The sequence below is a fragment of the Desmodus rotundus genome, chromosome 10, assembly GCF_022682495.2.
Source record: "Desmodus rotundus isolate HL8 chromosome 10, HLdesRot8A.1, whole genome shotgun sequence".
NCBI classification, from domain to species: Eukaryota; Metazoa; Chordata; class Mammalia; order Chiroptera; family Phyllostomidae; genus Desmodus; species Desmodus rotundus.
The window spans coordinates 59,714,550-59,738,433 of NC_071396.1; the positions used below are offsets into that span (position 1 = coordinate 59,714,550).

The 23,884-nt window shown below is 45.1% G+C and overlaps 2 protein-coding genes across 4 annotated transcripts in view; both read right to left on the bottom strand.

The window, feature by feature from the left end:
• CHCHD6 (coiled-coil-helix-coiled-coil-helix domain containing 6) overlaps positions 1–23,884 on the bottom strand; it is a 324,191-nt gene that overhangs the window by 37,047 nt on the left and 263,260 nt on the right. For all 3 annotated transcript variants that reach the window (XM_053912641.1, XM_024580229.3, XM_024580231.2), the window contains one exon: positions 20,239–20,309. In XM_053912641.1, coding sequence (XP_053768616.1) covers positions 20,239–20,309 — 71 coding nt within the window. The remainder of the gene's footprint in view (positions 1–20,238; positions 20,310–23,884) is intronic.
• LOC112322671 (large ribosomal subunit protein eL31-like) lies at positions 13,109–13,510 on the bottom strand. Its single transcript, XM_045187776.2, has one exon. It carries the CDS (start codon positions 13,508–13,510, stop codon positions 13,133–13,135), a length of 378 nt encoding a protein of 125 aa, XP_045043711.2. The 3' UTR covers positions 13,109–13,132.

Consider the following 23,884-nt stretch of genomic DNA (forward strand, 5'->3'; position numbering starts at 1 on the left):
AACTTAACATTGTCATCAATGACTTAGTTGAAGAGGAGAAGGTACATTTAGCAAATTTATGGAAGACTGAGTTGGGAGGGATGGTTCATGCATATGCTGGGTGACAGAATCCACATATCCAAATAATCAGCCTATAGGCTGGGCTGAATATACCCAAATAAGTTTATTGGGGATAAATGCAAGTTCCTCAACCCAATTCCAAACAGCATTTAATAGGTGTGCATGGAGATGAGCTTGCAGAAGCTTTATATGAATGGTCAGTGGGGTCCTGCTAATTAGACAGTGCACAATCAAGCTAATAAGGTGCTGCAGCCTGGCGAGTGTGCTATTGACAGAGCCCAGTCCCTAGACAAGTGAAATGATGGTACACTGCATTCTGGCTGCTCAGCCCACTCTGGATCCCAGAGTCCGTTGCTAACAGGGAGCATAAGGAGAGGAGATGGAGACTGGATGTCTCTAAAGCACAACCAGCATGTGCTTTATTGGGTGATTTCAGTAATTGGGTATTACTGCTGGAAGGATTAATCTTAAGGAGAAGTGTAGGGGGACACAAAGGTTATCTTCAAATATCTGTCTGGCTGGAATACAGAGGCATCTTCACTGTGCTCTAGGAAGTCCCAAGGTCAAAACTAGGAAGCTCCCAAGAGAGCCCTGAGTTCCACTGGAGAGCACTTCTGTAGTAGTCAGGGCTATGCAGAGATGGAACGGACATGGACAGATTGGTGAGAAAGAACCCTGCCTGCATCTTGTACTGTATTGGATGACCCCAAGGGCCTGTCCAGCCATGGGCTCTGCAGTTTCAGGAATGGCACCAGGCAGAGTGACTCAGACCCTCATGTAATTGGTGCATGGATGTGTGTGGGGGAGGGGAGCAATGATGGTAGTGGTGGTTAATCATGGCCTAGTATCGATACCCTCAACTTCCCAGAGAGACTGGACTTTATGAGGAAGTCTTAGAATCGTGGATCTTGACTCTCTTGGATCTGACTATACCTAGAACAAAAGCCCTTTCCTGTACAATAAAACCAGCAACCAACAGCCACAAGTCAAGTTGTGTCTCTCAGGATATACTCTGGCCTGGGTGTACTTGGGGTGGGCATGAGTCAAGTGCCAAGGGTCCCATGTAGCCAGCCCAGACTATGCACACCATTTTGTTGAGGGAAAACTTCAGGGAAGGCCCTCTGCTGGCACTTGCAGAGGCAGATAGCTCTTTAACAGTGGGGATGGAGACCCCAACCATTCAGATCCCCACCTCTTCCTATAGTCTGGAGACTGTAAAGATCTTGAACCCACCTGAGATACCTGCTTCCATTAAACTTCAAGGTCTGTTAAAATGAATATGCTTTTACAGAGTGCTGCAGAGGAAAAAAATCTGGAACATCCACCTGATCCTGGAATAACTGGATACCAGGACACAGTATCCAGCCTCTACCATGGTGGGTCCTGCTGGCAGCTTCTTGGGAGGTCAACAGAGCCCAAAGCCCTTGGTGCTTGCAGAGCAACAAGTAGTGTGGTTTGACCATGATCAGATCTGAGGGGAGTTCTTTGTCTCTGCCACCATTTTACCATCTAACAATCTTTTGACACCCTGGCCAGGGCTACCTTCTTGGGGGAAAAATGTGCATACTCACACACCACATTGTAGCGTGGGCCCACGGCCAGGCAGTGCTAGCATGCCAGAGCCCATCACAAGTTAGACAGAAAGGCTCTGCCTCTGACCAGGCTGCTACTTTCCACAGCAGAAATAATCACAAATGAACCTGAGCAAAGTTTTCTCTTAGGAAGCAGGGCAGGGCAATAGTACTTGGGAAAATCAATCTAATGATGATCGTGTTAAGCAATAGCCTCTTCAATAATCAAAAAAAAAATTCTTCTACTGTAATAACATTTAATCCCTAGAAGTTATCTAAATATAACAAAATAAAAGTGCACAAAGGAAAAGAGCCCCAGTCATGCCTTGGGGGATGCTGGTTTTATTCCCAAAGTGAGTCTGTTAACAGCTGAAAATGAAATGCCAGTTTCATCTTTGTTCATGGGAAGAGATTAACAAATTGTCATCTCTAAGCCCAATTTCCCATCTCACGGATCTCTAAACAGTATGAAAGCACCGGGTGGAGGTTGCCCCTCGAGGCTGCCCTCCCCTGAAGCCTGTAGCTACCCTCCTCAGAAACCCCATCAGAATCACTGGTTTGGAGTCAGGCGTCAGTCCAGGACCTTGGCTCCAGGCACTTCAAACCCAAAATGACCCTCATTGAGCCCACTGCCCCACCAGTAGCTGGAGTGGCCCTCATCTGCCCGCAACACTGGGGGAGGGGGCAATGAACAAACCTCTGGGAGGCTCATGATCATCCCACCCTCAGTCAAGAGTCTCCCTGCCTCCCAAATTCTCACCCACCCGCCACTGGACCTGGCCTTCCTGGCCTGGTGCTTAGTCTCCTGGTAAATGACTGCACCCATGCCTGGGTATCTGCCCAAACCATTTTAAATGCAGTTGTGTTCCTGTGTTAGACAGCCCTGATCCTCCATCTAGAAGTCTCATCACCCTCTACCACATTATCCTATTTTATCTTGCTCACAGCACATTGCATAATGACCTTATTCCACTGCTGACCATTTGTCCATCTCTCTGCCCTGAGCACAGGAGCCCCTCTGCCTGACTCCCGCTGTACCCTAGAACATGCCCACACAGAGGCCCTCTGTGTGTGACCACCAGATGGTGGCCCCTTCTGGCTTACAGTACTGCAGCAGGTCCTAGGTAGAATTCTTGCCTCACACCCAACACCATTACCATTTTCATCTCCCAAATGTGGCCAGTTATCTTTCTGAAACACAAATCTGATCATGTCAATTTTATCCTTAAAAGCTTTTTTATGTCTCACCACTGACTGTAGTGTGAATTCCAAATTCTTTCATAAGCTCAGAAGGCCCTTTGTATTTGGTATCAATCTGCCTTTTCAGCCACATCCAAGCCTCATCCTTACCCCCTCAAATATGGATTTATTCCACCCAGTGCAGGTACCCTACCTTCCTTTAACAGCCCACAGAGAAATGCCCCACCCTGAGTTTCTGTTCACACTGACCACTGACAGCAGAGCCTGCATGGATCCAGCACAAAGGTGAATTCATCTCTTAAGCCCCAGTGTACTCAGGCAGAACTCATTGCCCCATTGCCTCTGCTCTGAGAGTGCTTTATTCATACACTGCTGTTGCATGTAATGTTATGTATTGTTATGCAGCATACATGTAATGCTATGGTGGGTTTCCACTCATTAAATGGGCCCTGGGGATAGAAAAGTGAGTAAAGCAAGTTCCCTGCCCACAAAAAGTCTGTGGTCTAGTAGAATGTGATGCTTGAACACAGAACTGCAAAATGGTGCTATCGGTGGCACCTTAAGGTATATCCCAGTGATCCCCCAGTTCCAAGGGGCACAAAGGAGGCATTATATCTTGGGGTGGGCAGGCTGCAAGCAGGGCAGCGGGGGGATGTCTGTGCTCTCCAGTGGAGGCAAAGACTACATCTTACCCATTGTGCATACGTCCTGCCTGGTATTGGTGACAGGAGAGGCTCCAGACTACCATTATCTAATCCTCTTTATTTTTCAAAAGATTTTATTTATTTATTTTTAGAGAGAGGGGAAGAGAGGAAGAGAGGGAGAGAAACATCAGTGTGTGGTTGCCTCTTGCACACCCCCTACTGGGACCTCGCCTGCCACCCAGGCATGTGCCCTGACTGGGAATCAAACTGGTGACCCTTTGGTTTGCAGGCTGGCGCTCAATCCACTGAGCTACACCAGCCAGGGATCTCATCCTCTTTTTGAAGTGGTTATAAAAGACATTAAGAGAAAGTAAGGTTATATGCAAATACAATCAGGTTCTCCTCAACTCCCTTTTGTAGATGGTGGCCCCAGTGCCAGATCAGGTGCTTTGGGAATGAGTCACTAGAAGGGGGATGACCTCCCTGACCTAAGCAGCGGTCAAGAGCAAACCACCAGGAAACTCTTCATGGGGAAACCTGGTGGCCAGCTGCCTGCCAGCCAGAGGAGGCAGGACAGAATGCTGATGCTGATGCAGAGGAAGCAGCCCTTCTGTTGCTTGTGATAAGATGGGGAAGAGGGCTGTTACACCACATTACAATTACACAGTTCCAGAGTAACACTGTTGCTTTTCCTTAAATATCTTCAAAGATAAGGGCTCCATAGCATCCTTCCCTCAGTTATCACATTATAATCTCTCATTGCAAATCAGGAAGTCCTTCTCTAGAGCTAACTTAAATTTTCAAACTGTAGTGCAAAGCTCTAGTCCTGCTAAAAGTGAGACTTCTGAGGAATGCAGTTACATGCTCTGGCCAACCTTTTCCCTCCAGGAGGCATTTTCCTACTCAACACTTCAACTCTATGACCTCTCTCCCTCTGCAGCCCCCCAATCTCTCTACTGTGTGCTAGAATGGCACAGTAGGAAGCACCAGGTGCCCAGCATTTGATTTATGATGACACATACGGAATGCAGAACAGAAAACTACTGGCTAATTTCTAAGTTTCCTTTGCTCGATAGCTTCATTCCAGATGGAAACTTTTCATATATCTGCCAGCAAAAACTATATTGCCTGCCTCAAGGTTCATCTTTCATGACTTCCCTACTACTGTGTGAAATGGTACATCAGCCCTAACCTGGCCAGTAGTACCTGCAGGATCCTGCATGAGTGGCCCTAATGAAGGCAGGTGATGGGGGACTGGAAGGAAAGGAGCCCATCTTTCCCCAGACCTCCAGCCTTCCAGGAGCTGGGCTTCTGACCCAAGAACCTCAGAATGTCCATTTCGGCTTCATCCAGAATCATATCATATCTGTGTTCACATATCATAATAGATTTCTTCTGAACACAAGAACTGTAGCTTAAGGATGTTTAAAAACCACAAATCTAGTCCAATAGGCTCAGTCTTTGATGGAACAAAAGTTCAAGAAAAGGGCACTAGTGAGAGTTAGAAGCCAAGACTTTACCAGAAAGCAATGCACATGCACACACAAATGTGCACACACATGTACTCACACATGTGCACACACACATGCTCTCACACACATGCCCCCTGCGTATTCATACATGTGCACGTGCACGTGCACACTCACACACATACTCACATGTACAACCAGGAACACAGTTCCAGGGCCAGTTCTTGCCTCTGTGTGGTCACTGTCAGCTGTCAGTTTGAGGATACAACTGTCCTATACTGGGAAGCTCCCTCTCCTTGGGCCCCAACCATCAGCATTCCTTCTCTTATAATTATCTTTATATTCTTATTACATGAGCTATACATACTAATGTATTCTTTACAAAATTAAAAACATCAGATAAAGGTAAGTCCCCTTTGACCTTTTCTATAATTCTGAACACCCTGGAACTGCCCAGATATAACTACTATGTTCATTTGGAGTGTATTCTTTCGGACTTTCTTCTCTATATCCAGATAAGTTACGTGTACTTATAGAACAGATGGTGTGCCAGTGTATGTGTGTCCAGTGTGCACATACACAATAAACCACAACTTGCTTTTTCACCCAAAAAGATGTCTCAGGCATCTTTCCATGCCAGCACACAGAGCTCCAGCTCATTCTTTTTAACTGCCATTTGCTATTCTAGAGTCAGAGGGATAATGCTATCCACTGACCTGTTCAGAGGCAGTGAGGCTTTTTCCAATTTCTCATACTTGGAACCAGGGCCACAGTGCCTCCTTGCCTGTGCCTGCTTGTGCGCACATGGAAGGTCTCTCTAGGGCAAGTCCCCAAAAGGAGAGCTGTGGGGTTCTGAGGTACTCCCTTACTTCATGGCTTCAGGTTCAGACAGTCATTGAATCACTATGCATCTAGGACTATATGCTCTTTTGGCTACTGCACTCTAATCTTTTCCTTACTAAAATGTGAGTTTCTATATAATAATACTCACCGTTTACTGAGTACTTAATAAGTGCTTAATAAATTACTCCTGATGCCCTCAAAACAAACTTCCGAAGGAAGGGAAATGTTTCTCAGAGCAGTTACATCATCTGACACAGGCCACACATCAGGCAGCACTGCTGGGACATGCATATTCACTTGTTTGACCACATGGGGTCTCCACCCCATACAGGGCGCTGTGCATGCTGTAGAAGACTCCACAGAGAAGGTGTTTAAACGGTGAACTATTGGTTTTTAAATCCCACCCTTAATGTCCATACAACAAGCATCAGCTCATCAGCCCATCCAACACACACTTGGTGGCATCTATCACAGCTAAGTCCTGAACTGGACAGTAGGGGTCCAGAGAAAAATAAGATATTGGATTAACCTCTGGGTAAACAAACAGTAAGCAGAAAAGATGCTAAAGTTGAATTTTGAACAGTGGGTATAATATGTAAGGAAAAAAGAGGGAGGGTATTCTAGATAGAACACAGGATGTACAAAGAAACAACTAAGTAGGTTTTGTGTTCTGAAATCAGGAGCCAAGCACAACATCATATTTGAAAACTATCTTTAAAACTCATTAGATCCAGGGATGGCAAATAGGTTTCACCTTGAATGTCAACCCTGAACAGTTGATACCAGCTGCTAGAGTGCTACACTGAGGATCTTGAGGCCATGTCTAGGTTCAGCAGGAGATTGCTGGGATCCACAGTGTGACAGGGTACAGATGGGGGCAGAGGCAAGAAGCCAACCTCTCTTCTCCCAGATGAAACCACAGTGGCTTTCTGCAGGTGGCCCACAGTCACTAAACCACACAACCAGCCTAGGGCTTTGGCCCTAGAGAACACTGTCATCCCACATTTTCTGTTTAGACTTTCCATCACCACATGATTCCCAAACACTACCTCTGTTGGCCCTCTTTCTCTATCTCCACACATCTTTGTCTTTCTTGCTACAAAAGAGCAGGACTCTGCCAGCATTTGGTGTAGAAGTATATACCTACAAAGGGTCCTGCTGCTTGGGAAAAATCACACGTGCACACACACACAGAGTTGTAGGCTGAAATGTAAGGAAATGTTACAGCTCTAGGAAAGTCAGTCAGACTGCTAATCAACAAGCAGCTAATCCTCTGTCCTGTAAATTCCTGATAGAGGGTAAGCATCCCAGTGTAGCAGGAAAGAGCAAGTAGAGTCTCATGCAGACTTGGTTCAAATAGCACTCTGTGGCCACCTGGCTGTGTGTCCCTGGGCACTTGTGTGGATTATGCATTTAGTCTTTAAGAGCCTGAGAGAAATAGGCATTGCCACTGTCGCCATTTTATAGACTAGGAAAATGAGCGTAGTAAAGAGACTCAGTTTCCACATCTACAAAATGGGACAATGATGGCCTCTGCTACATGAGCTTCTTGTGACCAGGAGACCCCAGGTACTGTGTATGCACGTAGAATAATAGCTGCACGTGGTGATGGTCAATAACTGCTTTTTAAAAAAGAAATGCATTAGCTGAATTTTGACTGTTAAATGAATTATTAAGTGGGATTTAATTCATTAACCTGTCAAAGGGCCATGTACACCACCAATTTAAACCACATATTTTGGTAAATTTCTGAATAGAAATTTCTCCTTTTAAAAGGTTAGGTAAAATAGGGAAGTGAGAGATATAAATATGTTGAATTCAAACTAATTTGAACATTATCTGGAATAAAGAAAGTTTAGAATGCCACCTGGGGACTTCCAGCCAAGATGAAGGCATAGGTAGATACACTTTGTTTCCTCGCACAACCAAAAGGACAACAACAAATTTAAAAACAAAAAATAACCAGAACTGCCAGAAAATCAAACTGTATGGAAGTCTGACAACCAAAGAGTTAAAGAAGAAACATTCATTCAGATTGGTAGGAAGGGCGGAGACAGGCAGCTGGGGTGGAGAGGATGTGTGGCAAGGTAGGGGCTGGAAGACCAGGAGTGCAAGGTGGCTGCTGGCAGACTGGGCAGTCCCACATCTGTGTGCAGATAAACTGGGAGAAACACTGTGGAGCAAGACAGACCACGCAACCCAGGGTTTCGGCGCGGGGAAAGAAAGCCTCAGAATCACTGGCTGTAAAAACCTGTGTGGGTTGCAGTAGCAGCAGAAACTCCCAGCCTGGCAGGAGAGTTCCTTGGAGAGATCCACAGGGACTCACACACCCAGGTATCATCACCAGAAGGGCCCAATTTGCTTGTGGGTAGCAGGGAAAGTGACTGAAAGCCTGACCAGAGCCAAGCATGCAGCATTTTTCCCTCTCTGACCTCTCCAGGCAAAAACCTAAGGCTCTGCCCCTTCAATGTAACAGCTATGCCGAGACAAAAAATATGGCCCAGATGAAAGAACAGATCAAAACTCCAGAAAAACAACTAAGCAATGAAGAGATAGTTAACCTATCAGATGCAGAACTCAAAACACTGGTAATCAGAATGCTTACAGAAATGGTTGAGTATGATTGCAAAATAGAGGAAAAAGTGAAGTTCACTATGCAAAGTGAAATAAAGAAAAACGTACAGGGAACGAACAGTGAGGGGAAGGAAACCAGGACTCAAAGCAACGGTTTGCAGCAGAAGGCACACATAAACATTCAGCCATGACAGAATGAAGAAACAAGAATTCAAAAATATGAGGAGAGGCTTAGGAACCTCCCAGACAACTTTAAATGTTCCAACATCCCAATCATAGGGAAGCCAGAAGGAGAAGAGGAAGAGCAAGATATTGAAAACTTATTTGAACAAATAATGAAGGAGAACTTCCCCAATCTGGTGAAGGAAGTAGACTTCCAGGAAGTCCAGGGAGCTCAGAGAGTCCCAAAGAAGCTGGACCCAAGGAAGCACACACCAAGGCACATCATAATTACATTCCCCAAGACGAAACAGAAGGAGAGAATCTTAGAAGCAGCAAGAGAAAAGAACACAGTTATCTACAAAGGACTTCCCATAAGACTGTCCAGTGATTTCTCAAAAGAGACCTTACAAGCAAGAAGAGGCTGGAAAGAAGTATTCCAAGTCATGAAAGGCAAGGACCTACATCCAAGATTACTCTATCCAACAAAGCTATCATTTAGAATGGAAGGGCAGATAAAGTGCTTCCCAGATAAGGTCAAGTTAAAGGAGTTCATCATCACCAAGCTCTTATTATATGAAATGTTAAAGGAACTTATCTATGAAAAAGAAGATCAAAACTATGAACGGTAAAATGACAACAAACTCATAACTATCAACAACTGAACCTAAAAAGAAACAACAACAAAAACCAACTAAGTAAACAACTAGAACAGGAACAAAGTCACAGAAATGGAGATCACATGTAGTATTATCAGCAGGGATGGGGAGGGGGGGAAATGGGGGAAAAGGTACAGGAAATAAGAAGCATAAATGGTAGGTAGAAAATATTGTTGGAAATGGAGAAGCCAAAGAACTTATATGTATGACCCATGGACATGAACTAAGGTGGGGGGTGGGGCTAAGGGCAGAGGGGAATGAAGGGGAGAAAAAAATGGGACAAATGTAATAGCATAATCAATAAAATGACTTTAAAAAAAGCAAAAAATATGGAATGCCACCTTATTAGGGGTTCAAATAAATGACCATTGTTTTAATAGGTAATCAATCTGTCATTTGCTCACTAAATAGATACAAAGCAGGAAAGCTCAAGCCCCTGAAAATAATTTATTCTTCCAGCAGGGTCCAAACCTCTGTCTTAGTTTATTTAAGAAGCCTCCCTTGCAGATGATGGTGAAAACATATAGCAGCAGCTCAGCTCCAGCACGTTTCAGTTGGTCCTGTCCACATTGATCAGATATCTTTGTATCAAAGTCCTTGGAGCACAATGACTCAGTTACAGGAATAGTTAATACCCTTCTACCTTTGACTCAACTGTTCTAACCTCTTTGAGGGCTGGTTCTTTGTGGGGCCAGGGAGGACTGTATAAGTTTCCTGACAGGAAGAAGATGAGACCAGCTCTGAATGAATCCCGCAGGAAGAGAACTGAAGGTTGTCATAAAAAAATAGATGTGACACAATAAAACAGGATGTTCCCTGGGGTCTTAATCTCTTCTTTCAGAAAATCTGAATAATTCCACCTGCTGCATTGTTGTGAGGTACATGGGTCGGTATGTGTGCCTGAGTGTGTGTGGGGGGTGGGGGGGTGCTGACTGTGCATACATACTTAGAATATTCATTTCTATTCCGACAATAGGATTCTCCCAAAACAAGAGTCCTCAAACTGTGAATGTTGGCCTCACCACCAACACCCTTCAGTCATAAGTTCTGTTGACCTTCAACTCAACCAGGCACCTTCTGTGTCCCTGCACCAATGATGGGTTTGGAAGACTTCAGGAAAGCTTGATAAGCTCAAGAAAAATTGGGAGAGTCACCCATATCATTGTTGTCCAATGCCGTTAACATAACCAGTGTTTGACTCTGCTTTAATACTTATTGTTTCTTCCACCCGCCATGGCCATTTTCTGCTTGGCAAACTTTAATCATCCCTCAAAAGCTAAGTCAGGACTTCTGCTTCCAGCTACAGTAGAGTAGCCTGTGGGGGGAAAAAAAACAAAAAACAAACAAACAAACAAAAAATATCCTGTTCTCTGAGACAAAATTTTTAAGATCTGCAATAAAAAAATTTGTTTGAAGGCATCTAAGGACTAAGACAAAGTAGGATTTAAGGGCCAATTATAAAAAGAAGTTAACTATAAAAAGGTAAGCATTCATTCCCTAAGCCATTTTTGCCCTCAGAGTTTTTGCCAATTCTTGGTGTAGGAAGGGAAGCTTAGAGTAGGGCAAACAGTGCCAGCTAAAAAGCAGAAAATCCAGCAGGGCTTTTGGCAATTTCACAGGACTCTAGAGAGAAAACATTCCTTTGGAGGTTGAGGCTGCCAAAGCAGCTAGGATTTGAGGGACCAGGGATCTGGAAGAAGGGAGCTAAAAAGAAGTAAGCCAACACTTAGTGGTTTTCCTCTTTTAAAGCATATGTCAAGTTCCTGAGTTACTCAATGTAAGATGCTAAAGAGCTAAGTAAAAAGCCACTAAACACAGAGTAATGTTTTCAGAAGTCTCACAGAGCTGAGGAAGCAAAAATAGAGGAGGAATAAGACAGTGGGGAAAATTGCTTTGCTAGGCACAGGGACAGCAGAAACCAAGATGGCTAGGGGGAGGGAAGTGCATCCATAGTAGAAACCAGATGACACAGCAGAACTTTAGAGCCTGCACAGTAGGACCCAAAGTGGCAACATAAAGGGGTGGACCCTATCCTGGGAAAAGAATCAGATTGGATAAGGGCTTGGAATCCAGGAAGGTCCAGGAAAAGGATTGATTAGGAGGAGGGCCCAGCACAAGGCAGGAGTGGGGTGGGGACGGGAACCCATGAAGTAGGATAGATGGTTTGAAAGAAAGCCTGCTCCTTCCTGAAAACCAAGAAAGTACCTGGAGGCTTATCTAGTAGCAGTTGCTACTAGAGCCTGTTTGCCCTCTATATCTCCGAGGGTGTATTATTTCCCCTCACCCCAATAAACCTTGCTATTTCGCTTTACAAAACTAAAATAATTTAGGTTTAGAATTCACTAACAAAAAGGGGCCCTGGCAAGCAATACCCTAGGAACAAGGGTAAATCAGATGTAGCCTCAGCTTTACCAAAACTGCAGGCAAAAGACCATTCAGCTCAGTCCCCCTCAGGGTTTAAGGTGATCTGCTTTCACTCCGGTGGCAAACAAGAAAATGGGTGGGGCATCTCTGAGCTGAGATAATACACTTCAGAGCCAGTGTACTTTATCTGTATAATGTGTGACATTCAGTCAAACCACACAAAGAAATAGGACCAAGAGAAAAAAATATGCCACAGCAAAGGACCCTCAGATGACTTAAAAATAACTATAATAGATGGCAAAATCCAGAATCTCACCAGAGACTAAGAATTAAAAAAAAAAAAAAAAAAAAAGAGCAGATGGAACTTCTAGAGTTGAATAAAATGCAATAATTGAATTCAATAAATAGGTTTAAGGCAGACTTGACACATTAAAAAGAGGATTAGTAAAATGTAATGTCAATAGAGAAAACTCAGGCTATTGCATGGGAATGACAAAAAAGAGATGAAAAACAGAAAAAAAAGTGAGATACAGTAATACATGTAACTGAAATTCGAGAGAAGGAAAGATAAAATAGGGCAGACTTTTATTTGCAGAGATAATGGCTGAGAAATTTCTGAAATTAACAAGAACAACAAAAAATCAAACCCCAAGACATGAAACTCGTGGTGGGGGTGGGGAGAGGGGCAGTGGAAGTTACACCTAGGCATACCATAGAAAACTGCTAAAAAACCAAAGGCAACAAGAAAATCTGAAAATCAGAGGAAAAAAAAGAATTGACAAGAAAGGAGTAATAATATCAACAGATCAATAGCTGACTTCTTCAGGGAAAAACAGATATCAAATGAGAATGTGAAGATACCTTCAAAGAACTGAAATGAAGAATTGCTATAATCTTCAAAATAATTTCCAGACAATTAAAAACCCGTAGTCAGCAAACCTGCACTGAAATAAGTACTAAATGCATCCTTCAGTTAGAAGGAAAGTGATCTCAAGAAGAAACTGAAACAGGGATCTGATCAGATCACTGAGGAGTAGGGAGAGGTCAGGAGAAGGTTGCCCTAGGCAATGGTAAATCTTCTAGGACAGGATTGGCTGAGAAGCTGAATTCCTCCAAAGCTCATAGAATTATCAGAAGATTTAAAATAAAACAAGGGCTCTCTGGTTCTCTGGCTCTCTCTTCCTCAAGGAATCCTGCATTTCCCAAAGGACAGTATTTTGGATGGGAAGAAACTCTGGGTGTGTAGCGTAGGATGGGGCTGACCTGGCAGAGGGTGGCAGGGTTATTTTTCTATGAGTGTTCTAGAGGGGATGAGCTCTGAGACAGAAGCCTGCCATTCTTCCAAAATTGTGTAGCTTTTATGTCCTATGTTGTTTTAGTTTGTAAACTAACTCTATAGAAATAATATAATTAAAAACTAATGGGGAATGATATGAGAACTCAGGTGTTAAGAGGTTGGCCTTTTATTGATAGGCTTAAGTGATTAAAGCTGTAAGTGACTAATGTATGTAGAAAGGTGTTATTCCAAAAATTGTGTAGCTTTTTTTGGGGGGGGGGGAAGTTTTATAACTTTATTCGACAATCAGCAGTTAGTTCTCATCCACATTAACTGTTTGTAGATTTTTGAAAGTGGTGACAGGTACATAGGTGATCAATGTACAGAGCTTGTTTGGTGAATCTTCATCCTCATTATGTTTTCTGGACAACTGCGCCTGGATACGGTATGAGACATTACTTATTCCTTTGGTCCAGACGGCTTTGATGAGCCTGGTGTCAATGCACACATCTGGAGTTCCCATCTCCTTAATGGCAAATTTCCAGATCTCTTTAAGTGACCGAGGGGCACGCTTCTTGAAGCCCACTCCATGGATGCACTTGTGGATGCTGATGGTGTACTCTCTGGTCACTACCTTGTTGATAGCAGAATGGCCCTTTTTCTTCTCGCCACCCTTCTTCGTGGGAGACATTATGACGGGCCCAGGTTGAAAAAAAGAAAAAAATTGTGTAGCATTTGAATAAAGACTTCTTTCCTTTATCACCAAAACTTTGTCTCTGGAATTTTGGCTAGAGGGTGGCAACAGGCAGCAGCAGGACCCCACTTCCTGTTCAGTAACAGCAATGATGACTCTGGTGGGACCCTAGCGTCCTGTGGCTGGTAAACCCCAAGAGTGGGACTGTGGGGTTTCCCAGTCTCCAGGAATTCTTCTGCATGTCCGCTCAAGGCATCAGCTGCGCAAACGTGCCTGGCTGGTGAAAAGGAAAATGGGTCTGGGAAGAGACTGACTGTGAAACAAGGTCCAGGTAAGGACTGCTTTGGGGAGTCCATTGTGTGTGGACCACGGTTTATGAGATTGGTTGGCAGAAGGTTTACTTGTGAGTACTCTTTGCAATAATGGAGTGGTGGATACCATTCTTGTTTGTATGTTCTCAGGTTTCCTGGATTTTTCTGGTTATAGCTTTTGACCTGTACATCTGGGCCAATAAAAATAGTTCTGTGCTGGCTCCTAGAGGGAGCCCGGGTAGGATTTTGGCAGACTGGAGCATGTATTGTCATTATTCAATGTCCAAGGAGGTAATGATTAATTATTGTAATACTGTGTGGCCTACATATGTTTTGATTTGTGAGGAAAGGTGGCCCGTGCATAGCTCCCTGAGTTATTGTACCATTATGCAATTGAAACAGTATTGTCAATAGTTAGACAGATGGGATGAAATTCATTATGTCGATGCATTTATGTTGTTGCATAATAGGGTTTCACCAGGGACACAGAACCATCTGATGGTGCACAGAAGAGGCCTCAAAACCTCTCACTGACAGTAAGGTGCTGGAAGAATGAGTAGATAAACCTCATCAATGCTCTGAACCCAGAGGACCCAGGGTTGGTGGCAGGAGGAGCTTTCTCACCACCACCCCCTTCACAAACTACCCCTGAAGTAGAGACTACAGAGCCAACAGCTCCACTCCTATATGACGAGTGATGGGTCTCCACCTCAAAGACCTGTCAGGGCACCCAATTTGTCCAGGGAGCCTACCTATCTGGAGCAAGCCAGTTTCCTCTGAGGCAGTATCTCATAGGTGGAGTAAATCAACAAGGCCAGGCTTCTCGCTACTTTTGGGCCCATACTTCATTCTCCACTTCAGACTCACTGAATTGGAAGATTTGCAACCCCTCATATAGGGATGATCCTCAGAAAATGGCAGACCTTATCACCTCCATTTTTGCCACTCATCATCCAAACTGGGCAAATGTATAGCTCCCTTAACTGCAGATGAGAGACAGCTGGTTATAAGTTGGGCTACTGAACAATGTCTCCACCAAAAGAATCCCAACGGGACCCCCAACCCAGCTGGGCAATTCCCTTGACAGAGTCTAACTGGAATCCAAATGATGGGGGTCTCTCTTTCCTGGAACATTACAGAAAGTGTATACTGGAATGGCTTAAGAAAGGGGTACCCAAACAAGAGGGCCTGAATATGATACTGGCTGTTCAACAAAGATCAGATGGGGACTCTTCTGAATTTTTAGAGAGGATCGATCAGGCCTATAAGAAGCACACTGATGCAGATCCACAGGCACCAGAGGATCTGTGGATGGTGAACATGACTTTTATTGGGCAAAGTGCCCTGGATATCAGAAAGAAACTCCGTCATTTAGATGGAGATTAGGAATGAATCTCTCTCAGCTAGTGGACATAGCATTTAAAGTTTATAATACCTGGGAAGCAAGGAAGGTAAAGCAGGCCATGGTGTTCTTAGAAACAGGGTGGTGAGACCAAAAAAAGAGGCGGGACCCTAAAGGATGGAGGAAACACCCTCTAAGTGCCAATCAATGTGCTTATTGTAAGGAGGAGGGCCATTGGAGAGGGGAACGCCCAAAACTAATAAAAGGAAAGTGGAAGAGATTAGGTTTGAATTTTTTAGAATATTATATAAATGGAATCATACAGTATGTACTCTTGTGCCTGGCTCATTTGGTCAGAAAAATATTTTTGGTATTTATTCATATCATTGTATCATTTGTATAAATGTGAGACAAGCTAGTAAGCCAGGACAAGTGGAATAGGGAAACTAAGTAGATAGTTAATCCAGCAAGCAGTTTACAGTCATCTAGTAAATCGAAAAATCCCCTCTTCCCTAAACCAAGGACACTTAGGAGTAAGTGGTTTACACTTCTCCTCCCCAGCCAGAGGGTAAATAGCTTAAAACACCCTACTCAGGGAAATGGCTGAAGTCCAACTAGTGCCATTTGTACTAACCACACCCAAAGACAGATGAAAAACCTGGAAAACTCAAGGTCCTGAACAGCAGCTAGCTGAACAATGGACTGGTCCCTATCGTGTCCTGCTGACAAAGCATTCTTCCCTGAAGCTGATGGGAATCAAACCCTGGATCCACTACACACCAACAAAATGGGCACTGCCTGAAGAGGACACAGACCCTACTTCTGTTGTTGATGCAGAAAGGGAAAGCTGGACCTGCACTCCTGAAGGAGATTTGAAATTCCTCTTCCGGAAAAGGACAGTGACTCCCAGCATAGGGTGACAATGTTTCTTTTACTTTATTCATGTGCTTGTAAATCTAAGGACTTTTAGCTGCCAGATACTGAGTTTGAGTATTGTCCTTCCCATTGTGGAAAAGAAAGAGAATTGAAAGCGAGTTATGAGTAGGTCTGAATGAGTAAAGGTACATAGAAAGGTTGTGAAAGTTCTAAACATGGAGAAAAGGAAACCTCACTCTTGGGTACAGTTATTCTTTGCTTGTTTTTTATTCTTATGGGGACATGGTTGGAACTTTACTGTTTGGGGTACAGAGGGAATCCTCTGTCTCTGCTGTTTGGAATTGGGACCTAGAAGAGGTCATCTGTGAAACTGGTTGGAGAGGATGCCTTGGCCATTTGTGACCTAGGATGGGTCATTTGGTGCCAGTGGAACCTGGCTTGGAGCAAGACAGCATGTCTCTGTCATGAGACCAGGTGATGAGAGGTCATGTCTCTGCCAAGAGACCAGTGGAGGAACTGGTAGGCAAGAGAATGCCTCTACCATTGGGGCTCTCTACCATGGAATGCTGGTCGGTGTACCAGCTAGAGGTCTCTGCCAAAGGACCAGTGGAAGCACTGGTAGGCAAGAGAGTGCCTCTACCAGTGAAGCTTAGGGCCATTTGGGATCTAAAAAAAGTTGCCTGTGTGACTAATTAGTGGGACTGGTGGAAAATGAGACAAGATTGTAAGGCTAGTTCTAGTCCCCCTTCTTTTGGAACTCGGTCTTACTTTGGACTTTGCTTTACTTTGGTTTTGAAGGAAACTGAGGTTTCCCAAGGAAAGTTAAAACTTAACATCAAGTGCAAAAGTAAACAATAAAAGGTATAAAGCATGGAAATGCAATCTTGGTGCATATTGGAAGGACAAGGATTTTCCTTCATGCTTTGTATTTTTCTCCCTACCTGATCCCTCTGGAATCTGGTATTCTGAAGATGGCATAAAGTTTCTTTGCATAAAACCAACAAGACCAGTTTCCAATGGTGGTTTTATTAACCATGACTTTGACTGGAATATCATGCCTGAAGGAGGAAGGCCTGGACTCTGGTTGTTACCAGAAAGCCTTGTAAGCCTTCTACATGTGAGTCTAGAAGCTACTGGGGCCTGTGGCAGACTGCGTGGGCTCAAGCTGAAACTCTAGACATTGGATTTTGTTTTGGCCTTGCTAAGGACACAGTTGGACTTTTTCCATGGTGGGACAAACAGAGATGGGACATTGGAAATCCAATGGGCAGCTTTGTTTCCACCTGAATAAACTATGCCACAACACAATCTCCTGTTCATGGGTCCTCTGAATGTTTTCCTCACAATCCTGTGGAAAAGCCTCCTTTCCACCAAAAAAAAACAATAGGATGGGCTGTCTATCAAAATTCCTAACTAAAAGTGGGTCCTGGCAGGTAGTTAAGTCTTAGGCCTGTACACTCCTTGACAAAGGTCAATCTTTACCTTAAGTGAGCCTATGGTCTTTTTGCATCTAAGAACATACCTTTGAAATGTCAGAGGAATCTCCTTTTCCAGAAGATTCCATGCATTGTGTCTAATACAGATGCAGTTCTGCTTAGTTTAGGGTGAAGGTCATGGGAAGGTCTGAGGGGTTCCTGTGGGGAAGAGACAGCCAGGCCTTGTGCTCTGTGTCTTTTGTGTGGAGACGGTGTCCATGGACCTCATAGACCTTCATAAAATAACCAGAGGCTCTGACCAACTCCCTTTTACTCCCTCATGGGTCCGTCCCTTTCAAGGGTGAGTCAGGGTGACTTCCAAGCAAACCAGTCACAGTGCAGAGTGCTGAGGGTTTGTGTCTGACACCACAAGAAGGAAGCAGGAGGTCTGGGTGACTGGGAGGTGACACATTGCTTGTGAAAACAGCTGCTGATGAAAAACATGTGAGAAGCCAGGAGGGGCATGGGCAGATGTCCATGCAGTACAAGCCTAGGGTATACACAGGACACCTGAAGCTGGGGTAAAATACTGCCAGCTTGTGGGAAAACTGATTAAAGAGCCAATTTAGGAAAGAGAAAACAGTTATCTTGGAAGAGTTCAAGTCCTGCAGTAGTAATAGGAAACTTGGAAGAGGAACTTCCCAGTGGGCAGATGGAGATGAGGAAGGCCTTGTACCTTCCCACTGGGACTCCACAGAGTCTGGGTGCAAGTGAGTGCCATGAGCTATGTGGACCCTGAGGAATGGAATCTTCAGCTGTCTTAGCAGGATGTGTGGGCCACACCACACACAGAAGCTCCTGTCCTCACAAAAAGGGCCCATCTGGCTCACCTGGGGCTGACAAATACTCAGAATCACAATCAGTGAGAGCAAGAGGTTGGAAATCAGTCACACCTCAGAGGTGGGTGGGTGACAGACACCTGAGTAATATAACTCCTGGAAAAGGCAAAATCTGGTTAGCTCCTCACCCTGTCCCACCCCTTGGAATGTCTGTGGGGCAGCAATGCCAAATACACAGCCTGGTCTGATCATGAACCAACTGCTGAGGGGGAGAAGCTCTGGGGAGAGGCCAGGCAACTGTATAGTCACTGACCATGCATTTTGTCACATGCCACATGGTCCAGTCCTGAGAGTTAGGTCTTCTGGCTTCCTGGTCCCTAGCTTAGTGAATTTGATCCTACTGCCATATTCTTTCTCATCCTCATACCCTTTAAAGGCAAAGGGGAGCTAGCATATGAGTATATTTTTAATCTGAGCGAAGGATTGGTTGTTTGCAACATCCCTGATAATGACTTACTTACTAAGCATAGTACTAACTGATAGGTGCTCTTTGGGCACTTCAACCATATGTTCTCATTTACTAATGGTTCCATTTCACAGATGGAGAACTGAAGCTACAGTGGTTGTCTATGGTCATATGTGGTTACCTGTGACCGCTGGGCTGGGTCAAGCTTGGTTGAGACTGCTATGAAGCCACTGTTCTTTACTATTCATCTTTGCATTTTCCCTGTCCCTTGAAGGTCTCCTCTGAACATAAGATGGTCATCAGGATGGAGCTAAGAGCCTGTCTGGGCTTTGGAGTCAGGCTGACCTGGAATCACACCTTAGCCCTGCTTTTGACTGACTCTGTACCCTTGGGCAAGTCACTTAACCTCTGTAGTTTCCTTATCTACAAAACTTAGAGGAATGAACCCTTTAACGCTTTGAGTGAGATACCACATAGAAAGTAGACCTATGATGTCAACTATGTTGGTATAGTGTGACTTAACATCCAAACCTGTAGAGAATTTTTTCTGAGTTTATTTCTCTGAGTTTATTTTTCTGAGCCAAACTGACGACAACTGTCATAAAGCAAACTCTCAAAGAATTGAGAAAAATGCTCTGGAGAATGGCAGTTTTGCAGGTTATTTATACACTAGCATCAAAGGAGGAGATATAAGAAGGGTTACATGAAATCCATTGGTGGTAGATGAAGGGGGCAGGAGAAAGCAAAGCAAGGAAACCTCTGGGACTGGATAAAAAAGTAAACCAGAGAGACACATACTTGTTTTACATTGGTGGGTACAGTATTAGCTAATAATTAACATTTATAGCACATAGTGATGGTATGTGAGGGAACAAGAGAATAATGTGGGGTTCTGTGGTCTTCTGCTCTGGGGCAGCAGGTTGTACAGGAGCAGAACAGATGGGGGACAGAATGCTGCTCTCAGCAGCACTCTGTGACTGGAGCAAACCATCAGTATCCCTAGCCCCAGTCCTTCTGGGAGTAAAACAGGGGCCACCCTGAGCGTCAGCATACAAGAGGTTGTGGCACAGGGCCAGGCACCCAGGGGTGCCTACAGGGAATAGACCACCCCCACCTCCTGAAAACCACCTCCACAAATGGGAGATAAGTAGCACCCCTTTCTTGACTTTCCTGGGGGCCTGATGGCCAGCTCCTGGGCTGGCTCACAGGACACTCGACCTGAAATAGCCCAGCCAGTCTGCTGCAGTCACACTCCCATTTGCCAGGTTGCTAGGGAAGAAGTAAGAGACCATGTGGCCAATTACAAATGACCAATGGCTGCCTCAGATCCAGGTGAGAGAACAGAGTAACAGATGGTCCTCTGTGTTATTAGAGAAATTTAAAATTAGGCAGGTGGCACAAGGTTTCAAGCCATGCATGGGAATTTTTTTTACAAATACAGGCTAAGTTTATGAAGAATAATAAACAAATTCTTACTTTATTGTGCCCTCCATTTTTGAAGCTGCCTCATGGAATTGCTGTGAAGATAGTTTATACATCTCAGCATTCTACAAAGAGAAGAACACAACTGGTTACCAAAGACTAAAATTTCTCTCTGGCCCCTTGAAGAAAATTGACAGATGTTAATTTCTTGACCAGCATCAAAGCAGACTGGTGGTGATCCACAGCTTGTGTCTAGCTCCCACTCTGGACCAACCATAGCTACAGAATCCCATAGGAGTGAAGGGTAGAATGACATTGATCCTTTAGTGCACAGGTGGCAAACAAAAGGCCCACAGGCCGAATCTGGTCCTCCACCTTTTTTTATCCAGCCAAGCACCTTGTTTCTACCCGGCGGCAGTGCAGAGCTCCTTGCCCCTAGTTAAGGAGTAGTTACATTTATATAGTCCTAAAATTACATTCAGTCCTTTGAAGGCAACCATGAGGCTGATGTAGCCCCTGGTGAAAATGAGTTTGATGCCCCTGCTCTAGTGCATAGGTCAGCAATCCACCACCCACCTGCCACCCAGCCTGCCACCTGGTTTTGTAAATTAAGTTTTATTGGAAAATGGTCATACTCAGGATTTGTTTACACATTATTTACGGCTGCTTCTGTGCTGCAATGGCCAAGTTTAGTGGTTACAACAGAGACTGTATGGCCTGTAGAGCCTAAATTATTTACCATCTTTAAAGAAAAAGTTTGCTGAGTCTGAATCTGGTTCAAGCCTTATTTTATAAGTAGAGTCTGTTGCCCAGAGTTGAACCAACTAACCCAAAGTCATACAGCAAGTGGCTGTGTCAGGGCTACAGTCCAGATGTCCGATCCTGAGTCGGGCACGAGCCCTGCTGTCTGTCAAGACCAAGGTGCTTCTTTGCATGGTGAATGTCCAGCCAGAGCCTTGCAGGGTGGTTCCAAAGGCACACACATCCTTCCTGAGGTTGCCTAGTGAGTGAACATGTACAGAACCAGGCTGGTGTGGGGACAGCCAGGTTTGCAACAAGGTAGAGTTGGATTGAACTCTAGGGACCACCAAAGTGTGACTCTGGGCCACTCCACTTCTTTGTGCCTCAGAGGCAAATTGCTACAGGCCACAAAGGCCCAGAATCCAGCACTTATTTCCCCAAGGAGACCAAAAGAAATGTACCAGCTATCCTCACCTGCCACCATTGCTTTTTGCAGAGAACCATGAGGCTTGTGACTAGCAGACTGACTTCCAGAAAACAGTCTTAAGGATGAAATCACCCATAGGACTGCCCAAGACAAGGTTGGCAGTCAGACCTCCCCAGAGAGGATGACAAGATAGCAGTCAGATAGCCTGACTTGAGGGGAATGAAACTCTCCTTAGACGGGACAAAGAAGGTGGCAAGTGCCCAGATCAGAGTCAAGCAGGGAAAGCACCTTGCCCCATCACCCATCTTCAGGGAAGGTAACCAAGGTGGGGCAGGAAGCATCTCTCCTAGGACCAACAGGACATCAAAGGTGGAATATGGACACCAACAGGCCCTTATCCCCATGCCTGTACAACAATCTCAGGGAAGAGCCAAGTGGGAGATAAACATGGAAGGAGTCCCAAGGGAGTACTCCTGGGGAAGGAGCCACAGTGTACAAACTCTGCTCTGGGTAGTGCTGGAGTGAGGCCAATGCCAGGCCTTCTACTCCCAGCTACTGAGTGAGCCTGGGCAGGTCACACTGCCTCTTCCTGGCTTATGTCCTCATCTCTGAACTGGGAGATAGCTGACGCCTTCCCTCAGATGAACATCAGGTACATACCATAGCTGGATGAGAAAGCTGCCACCACATGACAGGTACAAAATAAAGTGGGGTTCTCCTTCCCTCACAGCCAGGCTGCCCTGGCTCCCACAGGTATGTGCTCACTCTGAGTTGCCCAGCATATTTCTCTCTGGAGCTGGATGTTCTAGCTAAGAGATGATGATTTTTCCTCAACCAGCCTGACATTCATTCGACACTGACAGTTCCAGGCAAGGGGGTAAGGACAGAGATGAGTGAGATCAGGGCCTCCTCTCCGCTCTGAGCAGAGGATCTTCTGTGACACCCTGGTGGGGATTGCCGAGACTCAGTTTGTACCTCCATTTCATGGATCTTCACAAAAGACTGCATGGTCCAGAGACCCACACTTTTGGCACATGATGCTTGTGTTCTTTGGGTCATGTACTTCCTTGAGCCTTATTGCCTAGCTATAAGACAGGATACTCCCTTCCTCACAGAGTGGCTGAGAGACCATGCCTAGTGGTGCCTGGCTCAGGATACCTTCCCTATCCACAGTAACCACTATCGTTGTACCACGGAACTTTCTAAAGCTAACATGTACCTTACCTAAGCACCCCTCAACTGATCCCAGTCTGTTTCCTTTCCCACAAGACAGCTTCACAACTCAGGTCTTCTCCTCTTTGGAAAAGTGTCAGGCTCCATTTCCAGGCCCCACCACTCGTCAATGTCCCTTTCCAAGGGAGTATCCATGTCCCAGATAGGCCAGCATGCTGTGCCTTTGCTCTGACCCTGTATTTCCAGGCACAAAGCCTGGCAAGGGTGAACACGGTAAGTGGTTAAGTTGACCACAAACTCAGACTGAACATATGGTCAGTAAGATTTGTCACAGGATGTGCCCACAGGCCAAGAAAGTGGTTATGATTACCCCACTGCAGCTTCCTCTATTGTTTTGCAGAATGACTCAGAGGAAGTCCCCTTCCTCCCCTGACCCACTCACTCTGTCATCTAATCTGCCTGAGCAGACCTGGGACTGACGGGCCACTGTGGAATACCCCACTGCTGCTCCCCTGGTACATGAAGGTCCTAGTTAAACCTTGGGAGTGCTGAGCTGACTTCCTGTGTTCACAAAGGCCTCCTGTGCCTTCCTGAAGCTTCTGAAGAGGACCCAGAACTCTGTTCTGGAAATAGCAGGGCACTCTGCAGACTTCTAGACCACACAACTATCATGGACTTGTAAAGGACTGATGCCACTGACATTCATACTGGGAACCCAGTGAGTATTGAGACAAATGAGCCTACCCCCAGGCCTCATGGGGCTCACAGTCAATGCAGCATCACAATTACAATGGATATTTGGCCAGTCATCCCAGGTGATGTGGAGGCACCAGAAAGGACACCCTGGGATAGATCATTAGCCTGGCTTCTTAGGAGCTAACTGAGGTATAAATCTTTCATCTTTCTTCTTCCTCCTCCCCCTCCCCCTTCTTCTTCTTCTTCTCCTCCTCCTCCTCCTTCTTTTACATTAGACAATGTTTTTGAACAAACAACACAACACACAGTTTTAAGAAGGCAAAAAAGAGCCCTGGCTGGTGTGGCTCAGTGGTTGAGTGCTGGCCTGCGAATCAAAGGGTCGCTGGTTCAATCCCCAGTCTAGGGCACGTGCCTGAGTTGTGGACTGGGTCCCCAGTGTGGGGTGTGCAGGAGGCAACCACACCTTGATGTTTCTCTCACTTCCCCTCTCTAAAAAATAAATAAATATACAATCTTAAAAAAAAACAAAGGACAGAGGGTAGGTATTTGGTGACTAGTAAGCTTTTCAACAGCCTGGACTTCAGCACCTTCCCCTCCTTTGAGTGTGCATGCCTGAGTGGGCTCATGTATGCATACCCCCTTCTGGCACCACTTCTGACACAC

Coding starts and splice junctions, on each gene's coding strand:
- LOC112322671 (XM_045187776.2), bottom strand. CDS start 13,510: ATGTCTCCCACGAAGAAGGGTGGCGAGAAGAAAAAGGGCCATTCTGCT.